The sequence below is a fragment of the Corvus hawaiiensis genome, chromosome 12, assembly GCF_020740725.1.
Source record: "Corvus hawaiiensis isolate bCorHaw1 chromosome 12, bCorHaw1.pri.cur, whole genome shotgun sequence".
NCBI classification, from domain to species: domain Eukaryota; kingdom Metazoa; phylum Chordata; class Aves; order Passeriformes; family Corvidae; genus Corvus; species Corvus hawaiiensis.
In genome coordinates this window covers 13,785,077-13,810,233 of record NC_063224.1, presented here as the reverse complement: position 1 = coordinate 13,810,233, position 25,157 = coordinate 13,785,077, and the positions used below count along the sequence as shown (strand labels likewise).

Sequence of the window (25,157 nt, the reverse complement as noted above, 5' to 3'; positions counted from 1 at the left end):
ATAATTTTTATTCTAGTAGGCAACTCTTCAGTCTGTTGGATACAACGGAAGCCAGTCTCTGGAAGCTGAGAGTACAAGTAAGCAAGGTGTAAATTTTAACCATGTAATCAACTACTGAACAGCACACCCATAGAGATGGTAGATGCTCTCTTGCAGTCACTTCAAACCAAGGTTGAATGCCTTTGAGATACAGTGTAAGTCAAAAACTGCGGACTTGATGCAGAAGTTGCTGGTGAGAGGTAGAGGAGGTCAGACCATGTGGCAATTGTCCCTTTTCATCTTAAATTCTGTGTGCTGGAGGCACATCTTAATACTAACTGCTAGACAGCTTCTCTGGGTGTCAAGAAATATTCAGCTACTCTAGAAAAACATTCTGAAAGGCTGTTGCTCAAATGTGATCTGTTTGTATTTAAGCAAAATACAATTTGGGGGATCACCTACTATCTAGCCATCATAATCAGGATGTGATCCTGTTGTATGGCTTAGTGCACACAGTTAAATACTGTGGTTTTAAGAGTTGTTCAGGAGGAACTGAAAGGAATTTTAAAGCAATCATTGAGATTTTTTCATACAGCTCCAGAATTAATTAAGAAAGTATTGTTAATGACCGCAGGTACTAGTCACGCCTGAAGGAAGTAGAAAATAGTAGTCTGCAAAATAAACATTATACCATTCATAGATTCTTTTTAATCAAAATACTCAAACTGAGAAAATTAATCAATAGACATGATGAGCAAATATTTAACCTTTAGGTTTGGTTTGTGTTCACATTCCAAACAAATATAGTTGGAGATGCCTACGCATTTTTAAGTGTTGAACATATGTTTACAAAGTAATTATATTTAACATTGGGAAATTCACAAAACACTTTCTACATGTATTATGTGCCCTTTTATATTAATGTTTTCTAAATGTCATGTTGAATAGTATATTAAATTCCAGCTTCTTTCTAAGGTACCTGAAGTGGTAGCTTTAAGAGATACTTTTCTCAGGTGTAATAACTTCTTGCATTTAAATATATTGTTGGCATTTCCATATATCCTATTACCTAGCATTTTCCAGTAAACCAACAGATTAGGGTTTTCATAAACCAGATGATTAAGCAAGGTTTTTACTGCAGCTATCCTTTTGCATTTCAAATTGTCAGTTTGTTGCTACTGTGATTTCCCCTCTGTACAAAGGATTACCTTTGTTCAACAGGAATCATGCAAGTCAGTGATTAACGAGATTGGCTAACACAGTTCACTGCATTATGCAATTTTGATATTGCACTAATTTCACCAATGGGAAAAAAAGAAATAAAACCGAAAGTTTCTAAAAGCCACTTTTTCATCTGAGCTCTCCACTTTTTCATCTGAACTCTCCATAGGGCCTTGGTGCTTGGAGCCCTTTCACCTGGGCAGGCTGTTTTGGCTCATTGCCCTAGTGAGCTGTGCCCTGGCTGGTGCCTCTAGGGCTGATGAACATCACTATGGAAGTGGAATTCCCATGCTGTGAGCGAGGCCTCCCCAGGCAGCCAGGCTGGGAATGGACTGGGAATGGGGAGCACCAGCCGGGCTTTTCTCCTCCCTGCCTTTCGGGGCCACGCAGAGAGATGTCTGGTTCTCCATCTCCTCCCTCCGCTTTGGGGCTGCCAGGAGCACGTGGAAGGACACCTGTGCTCACCTGCGCTTCCTCAACAGGAGGAACAACTGCTTCCCATGGTGGGTGGCAGAGCCCTGGAGCAGCTGCCCAGGGAGGCCGCGGAGTCTCCCTCTCTGGAGACATCCCAAACCCACCTGGGCGCGTGCTTGTGTCACCTGCGCCAGGTGTCCGTCCCTGCCTTGGCAGCGGGTGGGACTGGGTGATCTCCAGAGCTCCTTCCAACCCGAACGATTCTGTGACTCTGTGAAACAGGATGCTGAGCCCTTTGACCCGGAGCACGGATGCAGGAGAGCAGATTTGTGTAAAAACCGACAAAAAATTTGATTTCATTTCGTAACCGTCCCATTTAACAAACGATAAGATTTGTTACGCTCTCTCTCTCCAATGTCGGAGCACTCGTTCAACAGCTCATAGCACGCACCCATTGCCAGTGCCAGCCTGACACCTGCCGGCGGCCGAGCGGCCTCCGGGGGACTGAAGAGGAACCGGCCCGGGCTCGGTGTTTGCAAGGAGACCGGACCCGAGAGGCCCCGGGAGCGGTGGCGGTAGCGATTCGGGAGCGGTGGCGGCGATTCGGGAGCGGCGGCGGCGATTCGGGAGCGGCGGTGGCGATTCGGGAGCGGCGGCGGTGGCGATTCGGGAGCGGCGGTGGCGATTCGGGAGCGGCGGCGGCGGCGATTCCTGCCCGGGGGCGGGCCCCGGCCCGGGTCGGGGGCAGCGCTGCGGCCGCCGCCAGGGGGCGCGGCGGGGCGCGCGTGGCCGGTCCCTGTCGGGCGCCCGTAGGGGGCGGGGCCGTCGCGCGTGAGGGCCGGGCTGCCGTGGCGGCGGGGCCGTCGTGAGGGGCGCGGGGCAGTGCGAGGGTCACGGGCAGCCATGGCGGCGGGCAGCGCTATCCAGATCCCCAGCCGGCTGCCGCTGCTGCTCACACACGAGAGCGTGCTGCTGCCCGGCTCCACCATGCGCACCAGCGTGGACTCTCCGCGCAACATGCAGCTGGTGCGCAGCCGGCTGCTGAAGGGCACCTCGCTGCGGAGCACCATCATCGGCGTCATCCCCAATACCAGCGACCCCACCTCCGACTGCGACGACCTGCCCAACCTGCACAGGTGCGGCCCGGTCCGGCTCTCCCTGCCGCTCTCGCGGCCTGCTGGCCCCCCGGAACCCGGCCCGGCCTCCCCGGCCGGGGCTTCCCGTGGGGTCAGACGCGGGGCCGTCCGGCTCCGCTGCCCTCGGGAAACGCCTCTGCCCTCCGAGAACCCTGATTGCACCACCGGCCCAGCGGGCGAGGTGCCGGGGACGGGCTGGCCGGCGGCCGGAGGGGAAGTTTGAGAAGAGACCAAGGTGGACGAGCAAGATAAGACGAAAGAACGCAGCTCTAGGGCTGCGTTAGCTGTTAACCATAGCATTTTCCACCTAATAGATAGCACGGATATTGGCTTAGTTCACATAAAACAAATTGTACTTCTGTGTGGTGAAACTAATATGCTGTAACCCTTACTCTCCGAACTTTATCATATCAGTGGACTTAGTAAGATGTTGCAAGAAAATAACTTCTGTTGTAAATCTGCTTAAATAGGTACAGTAATCTAAAACGTTGGTTCAGCACAAGACTGGGAATTTCAGTGAAGGACCGTAATTTATAAACACTCCCATTTCCCAGGCCATATTGTTTAAGCAGAAATGTCAGTGTGCCTGTCCACAGCGAGATCCATTATTATGAAGAAATTACATGTGTTTCTAAATTGAATGATTGTATTACAGTATCTTGGTTGATTTTTCAGTTAACTCATTCGTGTTCAGGTTTTAGGGTTTGGCTTTGTAATATGTGTTACAAAGGAAATTGGGTAATTTGATTTCATTTCACGATAGGAACTATGACCCAGCAGGGTCTTGCAACCTATACCTTCATTGCTTCTGATAAGGAGCACACAAAATGTTCTGTGGAAGGTGATAAATAATACAGGGATTTGATCTGTTTTTAGGATTGGCACTGCTGCCTTGGCAGTTCAGGTGGTTGGTAGCAACTGGCCCAAGCCCCATTACACGTTGCTGGTGACAGGCCTCTGCCGATTCCAGATCCTGCAGCTGCTGAAGGAGAAGCCGTATCCCGTTGCTGAGGTGCAGCAGTTAGATCGACTTGAGCAGTTCACTAATGGCCATAAATCTGAGGAGGAGCTTGGAGAGCTGTCAGAACAATTCTACAAGTACGCAGTACAGGTAATTTGTTTTATTCCTGTGTGTCATATAACCTGTGTGTACAGTTAGGCTCTTTATTTGTTTCCTGTCTGCTCTTTCTCCAGGTCCTGTATTTTTCAGCAACTAGTAGAGTTTCAGTATTTCTGTTACAAAATAAATGTTATTGTTACAGCTTAAGGTTTCTGTGCCAAGTTCCAGGGTGTCTATACAGCTCATTGTGGCCGAGTCTAACTGCTTGTGTTAGTGCTATGATAAGTTGGTGTTTCATATATAGTAATACTGTAAATACATTCTAGTAAAATAATTGATTAATTTTTCTGGAATTTTATAGCTGTGTAAGAAAATGCATACATTGGAAGTATAATGAATTGGAATTTAAAGGATGTATAGAAAAGAGTCATGGGGAAGTTTTTAATCTGGGCCTGTGAGGGAAATAAGAGATGTATGTGTTGAAAAAAATGCTGCAAATAATAATAATATTTTTGAACTTCTCAAACAAGCAGGAAGCTCAAAGTCTTGGTGCTCTATGCTGAGTTATTGTCTCATCTGTGAACTTTTTGTGAACTTATTTCAGTGGCTTTATGGCAAACTACCTAGACATGTTTCACACTGAAAGATACAATCCTGTTTAGGTCAGAGAGCCACTGAGATAATTCCAAAAGAAAACCAGCAGCCATTAATGTTGTTCCTTGTGTGTTGTAGCTGGTTGAGATGCTGGATATGTCAGTGCCTGCAGTCGCAAAGCTCCGGCGTCTCCTGGACAATCTGCCAAGAGAAGCTCTGCCAGATATACTGACCTCTATCATCAGAACAACCAACCAAGAGAAGCTGCAGGTATCATGTTCTTCAGCTTTTTCAGTGGTAGTTAGGTGTTGCTATCTTTTAAGAGTAAAGCACTTTTCAGTAATTTTGGGATTGCTTACACTTGTGACTGTACAGTGGTAACATTATGCCAGCAGGGATTTGTGTTACAACTGAGCATAAATGCTTGTAAAATAGTTTTACAGTGTTGTTTAAAGTGTTTATAGATGCATATGTCAGAACTCACCTTAGGTAAATAGATCTAGTTGGGAAATCTTGGAAATGGTTCATTTTATTAAAAAGTAAGTAGAGCATGGACTTCCCATAGTAAAGACAATAAATCTTTCTTCAGACTGTGTTGAAACTTTGCTTACTTATCACAGCTGACTGATCATTTTACATATCTTAATACTAATAACTTCAGAATAATTTTTTTAAAATGCTTCTAAAAACATCTTGAAGTCTGGGTTTCTTTAAATACTGAGACAATGATTATATTTCTGTCGTATGTCATGGCAAATCTATGTAAAAATGATCTTTATGGCTTGGTGCTTATTAGTCTGATTTCTGTATTTGCTTACTGTGTTTGGAAGTTTTGCTGCTTATGCTGCACCTGGAATTGAAAGCATGTTAGGTTCTTTCAAAGCACCACAAGTAGAAATTAATGCAGTAATTTGAAGGGGAGGTGTGTACTGTAGCTGAATATCCTGCTGGAGGAAGGTACCTTACTTATTAGTGTGTCACTTTTTGTTTTATTAGAAGTTTAAAGAAAAGAGCAACTGGTGGAAGTTGTGGAATTACAGAGGAGCAGAATTCTACCTATTTCCACATATTAACTTCGTTTAATATGAAAATGGAGTTGTGTGTAAAATTTTAAAAAGACAAAATAAAAAAAAAGCTAAACAAAAATGTTAAGGCACAAGGTGATTTTTTTTTTCCTGGGTTATCCAAGGAGATGATGCTGTAACTTTCTTAACAGGGCCATCTCATTCCTGAGGCCCAGTAGTTGAAAAATAGAATGTTGATAGGTGGTTGCCACAGAAAATGCAACTGAAATACTAAGATGCTTTAAAACTAGACAGGATAAGAGACTTTCTCTAGTTTGAAGTGTAGTTCAGGCATCCAGATCCTTGAGGCTAGATTTTGTGTACTGTATTCTCCTTGCTTTTCTTGCTACCTCTTTTCCTAATCCACCTATTCTATGCCTCTGGTCAAAACACAGTAGCAGTACCTCCATGTTGCTTTCCCCCAAAGTGAGGATTCATCAGTGTGAACTTGTTGGCTGCTTACAACTCCTTGCTCTTAGATTTTAGATGCTGTTAGGCTGGAAGAACGGTTCAAGATGACCATACCATTGCTTGTTAGACAGATTGAAGGCCTGAAGCTGCTTCAAAAAACAAGAAAGTCCAAACAGGATGATGATAAAAGGGTATGGAGCTTTAAATTTGGGATACTTAAACATTCTAAATAAGTACTAAGATGCACTTTTTAAACAGAATAATGAATGCATGATTTTAATCTGTGCATTTTTAATGTATAGCCATAGTGTGTGATCATAGTCTGGAGCTGCAGAGAACACCCAGCTGGCAACTTTGGCCATGTAGATACACAAAAGACAAAATATTTGTTTAAAACTACTTAGGCTTTATTTTAATTTTTTTAAAATTTATTTTTTATGTTAATCTGAGCACTTTGTGACATTGAATGAATGCTCAGATTCGTCTGAAGAGTCAGTGGTATGCACACAGTGAGTTTTGGCCTGTGCTGTGAAAGTGTATTTTTTAGTGATGGCATTGCAGAAGAATGGCAGCTTTTGAAATACCTATAAAAATGTGTGTTGGAAAATGGAGCTTGTTCACCTTTGCTACATCTAACTGCACTTACATAGTTTAGTAAATGGGAAGTCATTGAGAAATGAAAAAAGATAAGAGTGATTTACCTATTTTGTAAAGATTAAGTTTATTCTGCCTAGTGTGATGGGCTGCAGTGCTTGAAATACCACAAATAGCTACTTGCAATTTTGTTCTTGTTTTGTGTTGGTTGCTAGTTTAGAGTATATGATGAATTTACTTAGGACATACATAAAGAACTGTAACTATTTAAAGTAGCACCAATAACAGTTTTTGAAGTTAATTTCTGGAGTTAAAGGTATTTTTGTAATGATTTTCATTCTAAGCCACAGTACACACCTTATTTAAAAAAACCAAGACCTGGTGCAACTCTCTGGCTCTTTCCATTGCACAGGTTGTAGCTATTCGTCCTAATAGAAGAATTAGTCATGGAAGCATTACAGAAGATGAGGAGGAAGAAGAAGATCACGATGATGTTGTCATGCTAGAAAAAAAGATTAGAACATCCAGTATGTCAGAACAAGCTCTTAAAGTTTGTCTTAAAGAAATAAAAAGGTAGGAGGCTTTTAAATGGTGGTTTCTTCCTTTAAAATTTAAAACAAGTCTTGCAGACCTTTTCCTGTTTGGTATATGTTTGTGTTGATTGTGTTTTTGAAATGATTTTAAATCTCTGTTTTGTTCAGTTGCTGTTTTGTGGTGTAGTAGAGTCTTTCTTCGCATTTAATTTCTGATTGGCCTTTTGAATTCCATACTTATATTTCCAGATTAAAGAAGATGCCTCAGTCAATGCCAGAATATGCTTTGACAAGAAATTACTTGGAACTGATGGTAGAATTGCCATGGAACAAGAGTACGAAAGGTAAACCCTTCTATTACTGGTGATTCTCTTGCACAGGCATTTTAGGACAAGTAACTATCATGTAAACACTGTTACTTAGTGCTGTCTTGTAAAAAAATCGTTGGTATGTTACTGAAAGCCAGGTAAACCATTAGATTTCAGTGAGAGCTGTACACTGAATAACCTGTGTAATTCAGTTGTACATCTGAGAATGTGAATTTAAAACATGTAAGAATAGTTTCATTAAAAAATGAAAGTGTTACTAATTATAATTTGTGCCAATATGTATCAAAAATAATAAAGAAATGAGAATCTAATTATTTTTTATATGTCAGATAAAAAAACTTTTGGACATTTCTGTAACATTAATCTTCCTGAAGAAGGTTCTGGTTTATCTTAAGTTAATCAATTTTTGTAAGGAACAAAAGCACAATTGCAATTAATTTTAATAATTATAACTTGAAGTGCAGTAGAAAAACTGAGTCTCATGTCCATTTTGTACTATAGTTTTTGGAGTTGTGAGTAGAGGGTGATACTGTTAATACAGATACAATGTGCAAAAATGGAGAGCGAGGGAAGAGTAGGAAACAAAACAAGACCAACAGACATCTCCTACTGACCGACACAAGTAGGTTAAGTGGGCAGAATGCCTTTCCACAAGGTGGACTTAGCACACCTGCATGTCTGTCTCTACCCTTCTGCTGATATCTGTAGTGATGAAAATTGTTGGTGGTTTGAAATAGAGCCCTGGCTGTTTACAAATGTTGTAAATATTTTCTTTAATCATTAAATTGTAAAAAAATCTGCCTACAGATACTGTGCAGTATTATTCAGAGAATCCCAAAATGAGTAAAGTGTTGCTTGCCAATCATGTCCTAGCAGAATGGTTTTTTTGGTGGAAGTTGCTCTTTGATCTTTTAAAATTATTCCATGTCATGGGAAGTTTGATATTTTTACTTTAAGCAAAGTTTGTGAGTGTGATTCATGTGATTGCTATTTTGAACTCTAGCTACAGTGAATAAAAACACACATGAATATAGAAATAGAAAATCATGATAATTATTTTAGCCTTGGAAGTCATTATCAGTACTGTGTCATTATCCATACTATAATCTATCTTATGTCTAATTTCCTTACTGCAGAAGAATTGTAATACCTTTGTTTTAGAAAAGCATTGTCTGAAATGTGTGTGTGTTGGGGGATTGCCCTGATGAAGGTGTTTGTTTGTACTGTGGAATTGTTGCCATTTTTAAGGTAAATGTGCTGATCTCTTTGCTGTTGTCGATGGCAGATCGCCTGGAAATCCGTGCAGCTCGGATTGTTTTGGATAATGACCATTATGCTATGGAGAAGTTGAAGAAGAGAGTTTTAGAGTACTTGGCTGTGCGACAGCTTAAAAACAACCTCAAGGGACCCATTCTTTGTTTTGTGGGGCCCCCAGGAGTTGGTAAAACCAGTGTTGGAAGATCAATTGCAAAGACCTTGGGTCGAGAATTCCACAGAATTGCTTTAGGAGGAGTCTGTGATCAGTCTGATATTCGAGGCCACAGGTAATTACTTCTTCCTTTCTTAATTGCAGTTCTTAATCTGCAGAATGTATTGATTATTTTCACTGTTCAGGCAACACAGGCAAATTTTGCTTCTTTGAAACAATGTTAGGTATTTACTGATTTTTCCTTGGCATTCAGTGGTGTTACTTGGGAGAGAATTTTAATGGGAATGGATGTTTAGTGTTGAGGTACAGCCTTTATTCTTTCCTTCTGCTGCTGCCCTTTATTGTCATAGGGAATGGATTTCATCATCAGTCATTTTAGCACTTTGAAGTAAAATTCAGTAGAAAGTCTAATGCAAACTCCTGATTTTTCTGCTTTTTAAGAGGGGTGTAAAGATTTAGTTATAGAATATAACCTGTGGTAGCAATACATTCCTTCATAACCATATTTGCTGCTGAAACAGGAGGAGAAACTTGGAATGATGTATGAAAGTTGCTGGAGGATGGCAGTAGACTTGTTTGTGCACTGTTTTCCCATTTCAAAAGGAGCTTTATGCAAGAATACCTAAGGTTGCAGGTTTAAAAAGAGAGTTTTGTATGACATTCCTTAGGACTGTTTTTAATGTTGTGTCCCTTTCTATATCTACTTCTTTTAAACCATTGGTTTGTATTAATCCATTCCTCAATCCTTGCAACTGGAAGTATAATGAATGGGTAGTAAAGATAAGTAACTGCCAAGCATCAGTGCAGCATTTTTGCTTCGTTAAATGTATTTTATGCTTATTGCGTGCAGTGTAGGAAATTTGGAATAATGAATTTTAGTCAGGTTTTTTTTTAAGTCATATTATTGAATAAAATTTCTCCTTACAACAGTAGGTGGATATTGTGAATTAAAGCTATCAGTTATTTTTTTGATGCCATCTAGCAGTTAATTTTGCCCAGTGGCTATGCAACTACTCTCAATAGAATACACCTGAAATAGAATGTCCTAAAAACAACTTAAAATGTGACTCAACAGGTGCTATTCGAAGTGAAGCCACTAGAGGCTGTGGAATACTCAGCGTTGTGGACGCGAGTAACTTCTTCAGAGCAGAGCAGGATTCGAGCCTTTGTAACAGGGAAATCACGTCTTGAACTTGACATTATAAACAAAAGTCAAACTTTCCATCGTGTGCTTCGACCTCATAAAGAGTACAGACAGGTAGAGTCATGTGAGAGAGCCTCTAAAAAGCTTTTAAATTTGGGTGTTTGTGGCTGTCACACATTTTTGAGGGCATTATTTAGTTAGTGATTCATCTTAGAGGCTAACCATTACAAATTATATACTAAAATGTATTTGAAATTAAATGATGAGAAATATTTGATAAGAGAGTTTATTTTTCACTAGCAAAGGAAAATGTAATCTAGAATTAGCAAGAATATTGTGTGGTTACTCTTTAGCAAGCAAGTGTATAGTTTAAAAATTAACTTAGAGCAGTTGGTACCAGGAGTCCCTTGTAACCAACTGCTTTTTCAAGTTTTTTGTAGCTAAAATCAAACCCACCTGTTGCCTACTGGATTTTAAATTCTACTTTGGTTTGTTTTCCTGCTTCTCAGAATAAGATTTAATCAGATTAGAACTACAGCTTTTCTGTAGAACTCTGTATTGTCCTTTTGTGTGAATAGCTCCTTCAAGTTATTCCCAGTCAGGTGGGATGTTGTGCATCTGGTGGCAGTCAGAGGGCGGTGGTCTAGAAGTGGAGGAGACACAGACCGTTGTTTTCTGAGTTTCACTGTTGAGTAGGCTGATTTTCTAATATTACACCTTAGAAGACATTCTTTTTCTCCTAAAAGCTCCTTATTAGGCTTTGGGGCTTAAGTTAAGCATGCCATTAACATTGCAGAAGAACAGTACTATATGTACCTACTGATGTACTGAACATGTAGAAAAATGTACTAAATGTACTAGAACGTTCAAAAGGAACTGTTTCAGTTTGACTTGCAAGCAAACAGTGCCTGAAATAGCATTCTCTTGGGCCACTTCAGTGAAGGATGCAGACTGAGAGATTAAGCAGACAAATCTCTTGGAGAGCAGCAGGGTGGGGTGTGGCGTTTCAGTAATTGTGTTGTCCCACCTGACGTGCAAATGGGGCAATTGGAAACGCCCAGGTTTGGCCGTTTCACTGGGGATCTGCACCTGGGGTTTGGGAATCTTTTATTAATTGGGTGAAGAGTAGCAAATACTGTTCTGCATTCCCAAAACAAAATCATCCTCTTGGTACAAAATCAGAACTCCTTTATCAGACATCCTTCAGCTGTTGTCTGCATTTACCGCTCATATGTTGTCTGCATATACCATATGTTAAAGTATGCTGGTTTACATTTGTTGTTTACTTGAATTAAAAAAACCAAAAAAACAAAAAAAAAAGCTCTCACAAACCATTCTGAAGGATGACTTAAAACTTTTTTCCAAGAAGCTCATTGCATTTAAAATCTTGTCAGTATTGATATTTTGTGTCACACAGGAACTACATGATCTTCTATGTTGTGTGTTTTTCCATTTCTGAAAGGGAAAGATGTAATTGTGCCATTTATTTATAGTGGTGCTGGTGAGGTAAGTGTGAAGCTCTTCTTTCTCACCTTCATGTGAAGCACTCCCTTCTCTGTTACCATTGCTTTGCAGTTTCAAAAGCTGGGACAGTTCACTTCTGGCTTCAGCCTTTCCTGAAGACTTGTTTAGGTGCACCTGTTTGAGGAGAGGTGAGATTCCTCGCCAGGACAGCTGTGCTGGCAGACCCTCCCTGCACTGGCCTTGTTGCACCAGAAAAAAACAAACTGCAGGCAGCTTTACCCATGAGAGGAATGAGCTTTGTTACGCAAGTACAAAGCAGAGATAGATTTGTAAAGCCCTTGAGTGGATGCAACCTCTGGCCTTGCAAAAAAAACCCAAAAAACCAAAAAACAAAACAAAACAAAAACAAAACAAAAAAAAACCAAAAAAACCAAAACTGTGACCTTATGCAAGCAAGTTCAGAGACAGTGGCCTTAACTTTGTTATCCTTTTCTACCCCTGCAGTTAAAAATGATTTAAAACTATTTGTCTTGAGATCACTATGAAGGAAGTGAGTCCTGTTTCTTTCTTTCAGTAATACTAGCACTGCTTTAAGGGTTCCAGTTCCTATGCTTTCCCAGTTTACCTTGGGAGAAGCAAGAAGGTTAGATTTCCCAGCTGGTTTTCTTGCATTTTCGAGGATACATAGTGCCTGATGACATACTGTACAACTCTAGCGTTTTGTTTAAAGGTACTTTTTTACTGATCTAAAACTAGATACAAAGATTACTAAGTTGCAGACCTTCTCTCTCTGGTGCTCTCAAGGGTTTAGGGTTTTTTAAGTGTTGCTACACAAGTGAGATAACCAGGAAACTTGCTCTGTACTTCCTGTTTTGAGTGGGGAACAGCTGTCTGTCCTCTGGTTTTAATGCAGGGAAAGAAACTGCATCAGAAAATGAACAAAGCAATGTGGGATATTGTTTTACCTCCTTTCAACTCTAGCAAAAATAATGAAATAAACATCACATTCAGTGATAGTGTTCTCAAACAGTAGTATTTAGTTTCACTAGTTACAAGGCAAAGATTAACAGCCAGACAGATAAATGGCCATATCTGCTTGTAATTTTAATATATTCTAGTTGGTTTTATATTTAAATACCTGCAGGGCCTGTCTTACCAAGGATTCTTTTGTTGAGATGTGATCTGTAATAACTTTGGAGATCTCGAGTATTTGATTAATAGTATAATAAAATAGGTATTGGTCCATCTGTAATAAATGAAGAGGTATCACGGATTTAGACTGTTGCATCTGTTTGCCTTCATTTAGTTTATAAACCAGCCTCTTTCTTAAAACTAGATGGAATGTGGATAGCTCAAATTTTTATAGGATTTGAAAGGATCAAGTAAAACTTTGTGTATCTAAAAACACAAACAGGCATTTAAAAAGTATAATGTCTTTAAGCATGCACTTGAGAATAATGTGCCAAGCAAGAACAAAGAATGTTTAATGTTTACCTAATTATGTTATCCTATTACTGGCATAAACTGAATATTGAAACAGTTGGGCTGCATTGTCTCTGACGCATATAAACTTATTCTCTAGTGCAGTGGGCACCTTGTGGTAAAAACAACCCAGAGGAGAACAAAACTACCACCATAAAACAAAACCCAAAACCACAAAAAGAAAAAAACCCAAACCCATACCTGAAAAAAGCCCAAATCGCCCCAAAAAACAAAGAAATGCCCAAGTTGCTACACTGATAAATTTGGTTGCACTGGTAAATTATTCACTTCTGTGAACTTCATCTCTGATTCAGTCTCCTAATTCTCTGATTGCATTTTATAGAATGCTTTGCCTCTCTTGGCAAGGCCGTGGGTGTGCAGATGGAGAAGGAGGAGGCAAGCTGGCTGTGTAATACCTCGCCATGCAGAGTCCTGATCTGTAATGAATGTTACACAGCACAGCCCTCAGTGAGGGCAATCCGCTCCCTTGCTGCAGATTAAGACTATACAAAAGCAGTGAAGTGAGAAACTATTGCCTGCTGGCTGCTTCAGTCTTTAGCAGCTGCCTGAGGAAGGTGGTAACAGGCAAACTGAATTTCTCTTGCATTGTTGGCTGTTTAGAAGATCTTAAAACCTTTTAGTTTTTCTCAGATCTAGAATTAAATACAGTTACTGCAATTTGTTTCCTCAGTGGTTAAATGTTACATGGAACTGACATCACTGCTGTGTGGTTCGGGTTCTGCTTTTGTTGTTTTCTGGGTTTTTTAAATATATTTAAAGTCATCTCTAGTATCTTTGGAAATTAGTCCCGTGGTATTTTTGGTTGCATCTTTGTAAATGTCATCCTGTTTATTTTGGACAGTAGGAAACCAGATCATATGGCAAAGCAGGCCTGTTCTGCTTATCTGCTTTGTAAGGGTCATGAGCTAGGTACTGTAATTCAGCACTTAATGTATCTCTTTCTTCTTGGAATTTCATGCTCTTATGGCACAAGCAGAAAAGACTGTGATAAATGCAGTAAACAAGGGTTATATACACCTGTGAAATGTAGTTGTGCTCTGTGTGTGTTGTGGAAAAAAGATTTTACTGATTTTCCTGGATAAATTCAAACTCGTCATTTTTTCTTTTGTTGCAGTGTTCAATTTTTCATTTTATGTTGAAACGACATAGTAAATACAATTATTTTTGGTGGGTGTTTATTAAAGCATGCTGTCCTGGGGACATTGACAGTTCAGCATAATTGGAATTTTGGTCTCTTTTGTAACATGCTGTGTGAACTCTGTTGTGATGACAAAATCCCAGCATTGTAATTATGAAAATGTTTTTATTAATGAGGTTCCCAAATCTGCTTCTGCTTGTTCATACAGTACAAAGATGCTGGTACTGGCACATGTAAGACGTCCACAAGCTGTAACGTTTGGATACACTTTAATGCAAATTCTTATCTTTGACGACCAACTAGTTCACCATGGAACTCAAATTTTCATCTGCTGCTATAATTGCTTGTATTAGCTCAGCTGTATATTCCATATTTCTATCAGCTAGTTCCACAAATTTTTGTAAAAAAAGCAAGGACTGTTGCAATGCTCCTTGTTCTTGTGTTTTGCCTGGAGTTTTATTTGTGATATTTTGGATGTTCCTCTCCCTGTTCACCGAGTCACCACCCTCTTTCCCCGTACCCATTCCTTTCCAGGCGTACTTACGTGGGCAGCATGCCTGGCAGGATCATCAATGGGCTTAAGACTGTCGGGGTGAACAATCCCGTTTTCCTCTTGGATGAGGTGGATAAACTGGCAAAGAGCTTGCAGGGGGATCCTGCAGCAGCCTTGCTTGAGGTAAGAGGTGTTTCATTTGTATTTTAAAATAATTAAACTGGACTCGGAAGATTCACTGGACAAAAGAAAACCTGACAGTGCTGGCTTTGGGTGGGTTTCTGTCAATTGCTTGGGCACAATGCAGATGCTGTCACATATTGTGCTAAATAACATATAAGTCTCAGGGAGCTGTATTTGAACACAAGGATAGATTTTGGGCTGTTTTCTGTATTTAAATACTGTTCAAGCCCTAAACGTAACTTATTTGGGGGACTTCAAGACGTTGATTTTTAATGATCATATGTTGTTAGCTAAGAAAGAACTGTAGAGGATCTAAACAGTAACTCGACTTCTTCAAGTTTTCCCTTTTTTTCTTGGAACAACTTTAGTGTATTTTTGAAGCTCTTGATGGTACCAACTTGCATTGGAGCTAAGCCTTTTACCTAGTGCATAATATGGACTAGCTGCATGTTCTTTTAGGAGCATTTCTTTAATTAGTGTTGCAAGTAACTTTCTGAACTTAGATTTTTCATGTAAGTCACAGATCCCCACTCCTTGACTGATTATGGTATGATGAGTGTTTGGCTGATTATGGTGTGATGAGTGTTAGCTTTCCATGAGAGTCAGGTTTTCCATGAGTGCTTTTTTTCTGAAATTCTGGCACTCAGACTAAGATATAAATGAATCTAATTTTGAAACACATATTACAGTTACTTTATCACAAAGGTTTTAGAGTTGTCAAAGTTGATTTGCTTAAAGACACAAGTAAAATTCAGGAGATACAATTGAGGACTGGTGAATGAGATACTCTTGGAGTATTTTATAAATCTCAGGAGGTGTTGAGATGTTATTAACTAGGCTAGTTGGGCTTTTAGGAGGCTAAAACTGAAGTGATCATGAAGAAGATGACCTGGGCCTTGCAAGCTTCTTTGTATCATGTAGAAGACAGCAGTGATGAGTTGTCAGAACCTTCTTCCCCGCTTCTGTTTTCTGGAGTGTGACATGATATCCCAGAACAATTCCTTCTTCCACTGGCTTGTGCATATTCAGTGCTTTTATTCTAGCAGTTTCGTGGAGAGAGGAAGGAGCACCTCCTGAGGTGTGGGGAAGAGACAGAGCATTGCCCTGCCCTGGGTAGAAGGCTGTGTCCATCTTCCTGTGCCAGCACAGATGGCAAAGGAGAGAATGAGGGAGGTGCTGGCACGGCTGGGCCAGGCTGAAGTGTTGAGGCGGCCAGGGCAGATATAGCGCTAATGCACTTAATGGTTTTAGTATTCCTTGTAAAGCTGTAGTTTTACACTCTGCCTTCTCTTTTGTGTTGTATCTGGCAGTAGGGACTGCCATGCTCCCGCTGTTGAAGCTGCACTTCTTCTGTCATGGTTCTGTACCTGTTCCAGTCAAAAGAAGGGGCATTAGTAAAAAATACTCACATTTTTTGAGCTAGCCTGGCTCACTGTCACAGAAGTGACTTAGGGCATAATCCTGGAAGCATCGCAGTTATCAGACTTGAGGTCTGGTAACTTTGATAGGTGGGGGTGAAAGTGGTTCTGATAGTATTTGCATACAGAGTCATTCTAATGACTCTCTTGACTGACAGTGCTTAATGCAGTGATTTAAATATGAAAAATGCTACTTAAATTAAGGTGTCATGAGCTCATCTGGATGCTGTATGACATTCTGCAAATAAAGCATCAATTGACTTTCTACAAACGTCATTATTTTCTTCCTGCTAGATAGTGGAAAATTACTGTTTTGACAAGGGCAACGAGTTCTTTTAAAATCACTGTATGAACAGGCTGTGGTTTGAGAGCTCTGTTTTGATCTTTGCATGTTAACATGAACTAGTAGTAATTTAAATGTGCTAGAAAATAGCATGGCTTCACTTCTTTAGCTTTTAAAAGTGACAGTTATGGTCCTCTACCTGTGCATTTCTCAAGTGTATAGGACACTTTTCTAGAGTGCATGAAAAGCCTCAAAGTGTAAAGAAAACAAGCAGGGTGTGTAATAAATACAAGCATTTTCCTTGTACTATTCACCTGTGGGGTTTTAATTACACTTTGGTGAAAATGTAATGCTCTGTTTCTGAGTTTTCTGATACCTCTCCTGTCATTTGTCTTTTAGATATTTGAATTAAGCTGTTCTAATTCTAGTCAATGCATGGGTAAAAATACCTGAAAATCAAAATTTTCTACTTAGCTGTCTGTTGTTTGCTACGCAGAGTCAATGATTTCGCATTTCTTGGAAAGAGCGTTCTGATCATGAATCTAGATCTATATATTAATACTGGTAATGTTATTCAACCTTTGCTGGTTTTTATAATTTTTTTGTATACTGTCCTGCAGTACAGAACAACAGTATTCTTCTATCACATCAAGTTTGCAAGGGCAAACAAATTTAATTAATACTTGTTTAATTAGTTGTGTTTGAATTCTGGATACTTTGTTGCTGCTTTGAGATGTTTCTGTTTTCCGTCTTTTAAAGCCACATTCTCAGTGATACTCAGCTCTGCTCCTGCCATGGATTTTTCCAGCTGAGGCTCATAAGGTTCACTTCCCACTGCCTGCCTGGGCTGCAGGCTTTATGTAAGCCCTGCTAATTGACCATTAGTTGCATCTGGAGAAGTAATTGCTCTATTAACCATGGCTGGGCTGCTCCCCTGCGAGATCTCTATATCCCTTTACTGCTGGCTAAACATCCTGAAGCAGGTGCTTTACCTCTTCTAATGGACAGCTCATGTCTGGACATAATACCTTAATTTTCATCTGCTTCTCGTGGTTTACATTGTTGGAAAGTCCATCTGGAATGAGCAAAAGTGGCTGTTATGTTGGAGAGCAAACAATAGTCAGTGGTCACCTAACTGGTACATTTGCTGTTCACACTGCTGCTTGTCTGGTAGGTGCCATCATTAAGTATGAAAGGCACATCCTTTTTTTCCTTAATGTGTAGGTGTGTTAAATTCTTGCTGTCTACAGCAGGGCATATTCAGGAAGAAAATGGCCATCCCTGTGAGCTTGGGAGCAAAGCTTGGTGCTTTATAATTGCTGGATACGTGTTTAGTTCTAATGCTTCTGCAGAGCTGTTGCTTCAGCAAGACAGAATGTCTTCCTATTTCCAGTTACTGTTCATTAACAAAGGAATATTTTAGTCTAAATTTAGATGACCTCTGTTAAAACCAGAAGAAAACAGAAATGGATCCAAGTGCCTGATAGTGACTATTTGTATGCAGGGAAATTAGACCAGGAGCATAGCCAGGCAATGAAATGTTCATGGACTTTATTCTGGATTTTGTGGTAATAAAAAGCTGTTACAGAGAAGCCTTTGTATGCATGTGAGCTATCTGTCATAAATTAGCCAAGATACTTTGTGCACTGAATGTTCTTTTTGTACTTCATATTTTTATGTTAGTTGAATATCTTGGAAAACTTTTGAACTTGAACTTCAGCACAGATACCTAACTGAAGAACAGTTCTATTTGCTTTGGAAAGTCTATTTGAAATACATAGGCAGGACACTGGTTTGTACCTTACTCTAAAAAATAGTTACCGTGACAAAGAATTTTAAGTCCGGAGGAACTCCAGCCCTTGTAAAAAATCTCAGATAATTCACATTTAGATATAATCTGAGTTGGTTTGGCTTACAGTTTCCATTATCTTTATTGGCTAATATTTTTTGCATATGAGTACAGCATCAATATTTTGTGTACCTTTGTAAATCATATTCTAATCACCAGCTTGGCACTGAGTAGGATTCAGAAGGATTTCTAGTTGCAGACTAGAAGGAGAAAGAAACATGCATGTAAATAAATGTGACAAAATGCCAATTTGGTCTATCAGAATACATTGTTTTTCAGCAGCTTTGGAATTAGTTGCAAACACTTCAGCTTATAGACTGGAATTCTGTGGAAATATTGTTATCAGTATAAAAAAAGGGGGGGGGGGAGTAAGTTGAATTAGGATTAGCTGTTTAAATAACTTTTGAAAAATTTACCAGAGTAGGCCTTGAATGGGAGACTAATATTTGGTATAAACCTACTTGTTTTGAAGACAGTTTGTAGATGCTGTGCTTGCTTTCCCTGACTGTTGTTGTGTCTCCCTATAGTTTAGGGCTAGACTGTGGGGCTGGCTGAGGTAAGGCACATCTCTAACTGTTTGAATTATTCATCTGTGGACTTGGCTTGTCAGGGTACTTCAAGGCCTTTGCCTTCATTGGTAAGGAAGGGAGTAAATGACAGCAGCTGCTTGCTGAAAAGGGTAAGAAAGCTTTTGAATAGCTTAGAGCCAGTGCACAATGGCATTCACGGAGTTCCAGGTCTAGGTTCAGAATTGAAGCATATGCTTCAGTATGTTTTAAGGTTTCACTGTTAAGGGGAATGTGTAACTGGTATTTTATTGCAGCTGCAATACATTTCTAAATATTGCTCTTAAATCTGTGCAGTACTTCAAAATAAAATTAGAATTTATTCTGGTTTTTGGGGAAATCTGCTGTGTTTCTGGCATTCTGTAAAAAAAAAAAAAATTTTCCTAGTTTGTTCTGATCATAATTTTGTCCTAAAGATTTTTTCACTTTTCAAAGCCTGAAGAGAATTTAAGAGTAATGAAAATTCAAAATTGTTTCTTTTATAACTTTCTAAGAAGTTCTCAAATTCCTTTTTTTTTTATTTATCAACACTGTTCTTGGCTATAGTTCAGGTTGTGTGCATTCATTTGGGTGTAGGCAGATAAATTATTTTGACAGTGGTGCGCTGTTTCTCAGGAGATGCGTGGGTCCCATTATTTGTGACATGAGAATTATTCATGTTGGTGTAGCATTGATCATTCATCATTTGGGAGGGAAAAGTGTGGCGTTACTTTAATGGGATGTGAAGCAGAGGTGGTTCACAGGTGATATGGAAGCCAAGAGTACATTGCTATAGACCATGAACTTCCCATTTGTGGCAGTGTTAAAAAATCTACAAGACAGTATCTCAATACCCTCATGTTCCACATGTATATTGAATATTTATCACCTTATCTTAAATACAGACAAGTGTTGCATTAGCACACATAAGTAGTACTAAAAGCATTAGGAAGACAACACAAATATTTAAGCCCTAGTTCTACTTGTTCAGTACATTTTTGAGGTTGGTCAGACTGTGTGTTTTTGTTCTACAGTGCTTGTTCAATTTCATCTCTGTTGTTTTGGGACAAAAAAAAAAATGATTGTGTTGGGAAAGCCAGGGCTCACCAAGGGTCGGAGCTTGCCTGGGGTGTCATGGGCAATAAGAACTTTTACTCCTTCATCAGTAGTAACAGCTGGACAAAGCAGAGTAAGTGGAGCATGTGATTTAGTGACAGCAGATAAGGCTGGGATTGTGTTCTTCCCCTTGGTCTCACAGAGAGATCTCACATGTTGTTGTGAGAGTAAGAAGTAAGCTTAGAGTAAGAAGAGTGGCCAGCAACAGGTGAGGATTGGAGTCAGGGATTACTTGGGAGAATTCTCCTTGTTCCATGGGACCACATGGGCTGCTTTTCCAAGGTTGCTCTGAGTCCTTGAAGGGTCATTCTAGCATCTGTAAAAGGTCATGGGGATACAGCTTAGGGGAGGTACTTGATGGCTGGAGAAATGCTGCAGCCACCTCTAGAAAAGGTCAGGAACAGCTCATGGGGAAATGACTTTTTGAACTGTACATGTGGTGTGAAATGTAGTCACAGAATCATCCAGCCAAGGCCAGGATTTAGTGATATCCTTAATGTATTTTATCACTGTAAAGTTGGATTTGACAGATCCAAATGGAATATAATAAAGATGTGCATATTTTACTTACTTGTGGTTGAACAACTGCATGACTTTTGTGTTTACTTTTGTTAAGGTGTTGGATCCAGAACAAAATCACAGTTTCACCGATCACTACCTAAACGTAGCCTTTGACCTGTCCCAAGTGCTTTTCATAGCTACAGCCAACACTACAGCTACAATCCCACCCGCTCTGCTGGACAGAATGGAAGTTATCCAGGTGCCAGGTAACACTGCAGTACTTTCATTACAGTGGCTGTTGCTGGTCCTTAAACAAGTTTGGGGTGTTTTTGCTGAAATGAAAGGCAGCTCCTTAAGGAAAGCCTGCCAGGAATCTGGAGTGCGTGGCCAGAATCATTAAAAGGGACAAGGCAGGACGCCTCTGTTGTGCCTCTGTCGTGAATAGTATTTATATATGTAAATATTAAATATTTATATTTAATTATATATAGAATATTATAAATTATATAAGAATAATAAATTATATAATATTTGAATAGTATAATAAATTATATAATAATATTTAAATATTCCGTATATTTAGCCTTGCTCTCAGGAAAATTTAGTTTCAGGTCTGTGGTGATACGTGGATACATTCTGTAATGATATTTTCCTTCACTGATTTTTTTGTATTCTAACTGTCTGTTGGCTGATGCATCCTTTTAAGATTTCAATGGAGAAAGGGATCTTTGAAACACTAAAATTCTGTTCTTGTTTGCGTGAAGTTGTGAATAATCACAAAGGATCATACCAACAGCCTTGTAAATTATAGCTGGGGGAGGGTTTTTGTTAAATTCAATCAGGTAGAATTGTAAAAGGTAAGAAATCTGATTATATTGTAGTGTCAAAGCAAAAAGATTGTTAATAAATACATGTTTGGTGTTTTTTTTTTTTTTTTTTGGAAGGATACACACAAGAAGAAAAAATTGAAATTGCACATAGACACTTGATTCCCAAACAGCTTGAACAACATGGTCTGACTCCACAGCAAATACAGATTCCCCAAGTAACCACTTTGGGCATAATTACCAGGTAAATCTGTTCAGTGCTTTCAGTTTAAATAACTTCTTTTTTGCAACTAGTAAATCAGTTTATAATGTGATAGCACAAACATGTCTTAGTATTGTCCTTAATAGCTTCAGCAGTTCAACCATTGGTAGTTTATAGAATTGCTCTTTCCTTAGCTCTTGTCTTCTCTACAGAATATCCTTTCTGTAGAGAATTCCTTGCTCCTGCACTCCAGGTGTGGCTCCTACTCAGTTGTGCTGACACAATTGCCAAGGCCCTGTGAATAAACAGGAACACCTGAGGCTCCTGTGGCTGCAGTGTGTGAAGCCGTGGCCTTGGCAGCAGACAACATTTAGTTTAAAGAACCGAGTTATATTTCAATCATTTTCATACAAAAAATGGAAATTACCTTTCCTTTTTTTTTTTTTGTGACTTGATGGGTGCATTTGTCTAAAATTTGGAATTAGGTTTAAAAAATTAAAATATGGGGTTTTTTAATAGCTTCTCTTCATTAGAACTAGGGTTTTTGTTCAACATGACAGCAAAAATATTGATCAGAACATCATTTGAACTTTAAACTAGCTCATTTCCAGTGGAAAAAGTATATTGTGATTCAATGAATTGAAGTATTTTATGACCAGTGTTTTGGCTATTTTGTATAGTGTTAACTGCCTGGTGCTTCTTTTTAGTTCATAGACTAAAACAAAAAATTCTTTTACAGACAGTTCCTCAACTTCCGGTGAACTATATATTTTAAGTTTTAAAATAGTTCTTCCTTCTAATTTTTATGCATCCAAGAAGAGCTCAGAGCTATTGGACATTGTTTAGCATTTCATGAAAGTTTGGCACCAGGTGTTAGTCATGTCTTCCCACTCAGTAGTCTGTCTACAATTTTATCAGCAACCACAATTATTTTGATGAAAACAAATTATTGTATTCCTATTTATTAGAGTAGTCCAAGGTTTCAATGCCTTTCCCATCCCATTTTATTTGGCTGTGTGTTTAGTAGGAAAGTGTGTTTCTGTTGAAAAGAACTCCCTGTTGAAAAGGACAGCCCAGCATAGCCATTGTCTCTCACAGGTACACGAGGGAGGCAGGAGTCCGTGCCCTGGATCGGAAGCTGGGAGCCATTTGCAGAGCAGTGGCTGTGAAAGTGGCAGAAGGGCAGCACAAAGAAGCAAAGCCAGATCGTGCTGAAGTGGGGGAAGGAGAAGGTGTGTATCTTTGGCATGTTTTGTTAAAAAGGGAACTTCTAATGTAGTCACTAGGAAGCTAATTTAGCAACTTTTTCTCCTGTTTTATTCTTCATTAAGGGCTCTGTTTTCAAAAGCATGGCAGATAGCGTGACATTATTCTTATGTGCAGTTTTAGTGCTGAATTATGACTTAGGACATAAGTTGAGTAGTTTCAGCCTGCTGACTTGGTTATTGAGACGTTCAGTGCATCTGTTTCATATCTTAGGGATGCAGTTATGATTTGTGTATGTCTTCCTAGGCTATTTAATGCAAATCTTTCACTTCTTGTCTTTAATAAAAAACTAAGCATGGCTGTAGTTCCTGTGAGCTCAGAACGCAATCTGGTTATTTTGTTGTACACTAAAAAATTGTCTGCTTGAAGAGCTCTGAAATTAGAATTATTTTTATGTGCCTTTTAAGACTATACTTATTCAAAGTCTCTCAGAGCTTTGGTGACTTCTCAGCCTCAGTCCGGTCTTGTTTACCATGTGCACAGACAATATTTTATCATTCCCAGTCATCCAACAGACTGAAAGAAAGCTAAACACAAAATTCTCAAACAGCAAAACTACTCAGGTAACTGCTTCACCAGTAAGGTAGGTCTCTTTCTAGTCTTGAAATAGAAGAGGGAAGGATGAAGTCAGGCCTATATCCAGGTCATGTGCATCATACAGCAGGTGACTGCTCCCTTTTTCATCCCCCCATGAGTGTTCTCTCTAATAAAAATGAACATCCCCACTGTGTTTGCTGAAAGATATGATGGAGGGTGTAGATGGCTGTGCTTTTGTTCCAGCCAGATGCTGATGGAGGTTGTTCCTGTACACAGCAATTTCCTGTTGGAGCTCCACAGTGCTCATTGCAGCACTGGATGTCTGCAGGAGCCCTCAGTGTAAGGTAGGTTAGAAATGTGAAAGGACAAACCCCAAACCTCAGGTTGAACTTCTGGAATGTAGATAGCCCTTAATCTAATAAAATCTAGAAAGCAGGGTGTTGGGTGTTTCATTAGTTTGTTTTTTAAAGACTGAAATGAGTTCAGGTAACAAGAAATTCTGTCAGTCTGTCAGAGAACAACTGGGTGTCAGAGGATCCTGGAAACTGAAAACTGCAGAATGGCTGCTTGCTTTTGCTGCAGGATACTCGCAGACTTAAAATACTGAACAGGGCCCTGTTGGTTTGATGTTCTGAAATATTCCCCAATTGAGTTGATGTGGAAAAATCCTTTAGGTTCTAACATCTGTACATCTGGAATAGGTCTGGTCTGGATTGGAGGAGGACAAATGAGGAGACTCATTATCTGTTCCTTTAAAACAAGGCAGCAAACAGGTCTGAACAGTGCCTGCCCCTTTCAGAGAGTAAATCCCAGGGGAGGAAATATAAGGGATATTTTTACAAGTAGTGGCAATGATTAGAAGGGTGTTTGAAGAAGAGTTTTACTCACAGTAAAAGCTTACATAATTTGTCTCTGAGAATCTGTTTCTTGACAGTCTTTCAGCTTTACCTTGCCTTTTTTCCCTAGCTCAGTATTTCCTTTCTGAAAATTAAATCTTCTTTTACCTTGTTGAGTTTTCTAAGATCACCATAATGTCTGTGGAAACTGCAATATCAGAAGGTTGAATTTGGCTGTGTTTGCTTAAGCAGGCTCAGCTTGGTTTTCTCTGAATGTTTGGCGTAAAGGCAGTGAGCTCTCACAGTAGCAGTGACTGAATCCGTGAACGGTCCTGCAATTTAAATCATCCCATTTACATTAAAAGGCAGAGGTTTTAAGATTTATTTACCAATGCTTTCCTTTTACATCATGTGTGTGTTCTCTACCTTCTCTGCTCTGATGGACTTTGTGAAGTCAAACACTGACTTGTTGATGCTTCTGTGGTCTCTTTGTGAATGCAACCGCTGAGCCTTTGGGCTGTGCTGGCCCAGCTCACCAGCACCAGGCAGTATCGGGTGTCCTGGCTACTGCACCTTTTGGCTAGTAATTTTGACAAGTCATATTTTCAAAGTAGGTAGCTGTGTCTAAAATGTTTAAGATGTCTAATGCAATTGCTGAATAAAAAGAGATGTCATTCTGCTCTTCAAGCATTGACAAACGAGAGGTGGGTTCAGAGCACAACTCATGGCACTGTAAGAAGAAACACTATTATTAAGGCAAGTAACAAAAAGGAACTGTATTAGACATCTCAGTCCACTGAGAGAGTTATTTACCATGTTAAAATTAGCGCTGTGCTTGCAACTTAGGTATTTACGCTGTTAAAATTATACACTGTTAAAATTAGTACTGGACTTGCAACTTACCAAAGCTAAGTGAAAATAGCCAAGTGCTTCAAAAGGGGGAAAATGCTGGCATTAACCTGTTTGCAGTAAGAAAGACGTGCTGTAAAGAGTTGCCTTTGTACTTCTGGAGTGAAAACTGTCCATAAGAAAAAGCTGTATTAATAAAAGGGAGTCTGAGGGACAGGTGTCTCTACAGTTAAATTTTG

General features: G+C 39.6%; 1 protein-coding gene across 1 annotated transcript in view; it reads left to right on the top strand.

Moving 5' to 3' along the window:
- Window positions 1–2,446: 2,446 nt before the first annotated feature.
- LONP2 (lon peptidase 2, peroxisomal) overlaps window positions 2,447–25,157 on the top strand; it is a 38,430-nt gene continuing 15,719 nt past the window's right edge. The window contains exons 1-11 of the mRNA XM_048316278.1: window positions 2,447–2,750; window positions 3,627–3,861; window positions 4,543–4,674; window positions 5,948–6,070; window positions 6,886–7,046; window positions 7,256–7,350; window positions 8,621–8,879; window positions 14,548–14,689; window positions 20,517–20,667; window positions 21,346–21,472; window positions 22,529–22,662. Of these exons, the coding sequence (XP_048172235.1) occupies window positions 2,518–2,750; window positions 3,627–3,861; window positions 4,543–4,674; window positions 5,948–6,070; window positions 6,886–7,046; window positions 7,256–7,350; window positions 8,621–8,879; window positions 14,548–14,689; window positions 20,517–20,667; window positions 21,346–21,472; window positions 22,529–22,662 (1,792 nt within the window). The 5' untranslated portion in view covers window positions 2,447–2,517. The remainder of the gene's footprint in view (window positions 2,751–3,626; window positions 3,862–4,542; window positions 4,675–5,947; window positions 6,071–6,885; window positions 7,047–7,255; window positions 7,351–8,620; window positions 8,880–14,547; window positions 14,690–20,516; window positions 20,668–21,345; window positions 21,473–22,528; window positions 22,663–25,157) is intronic.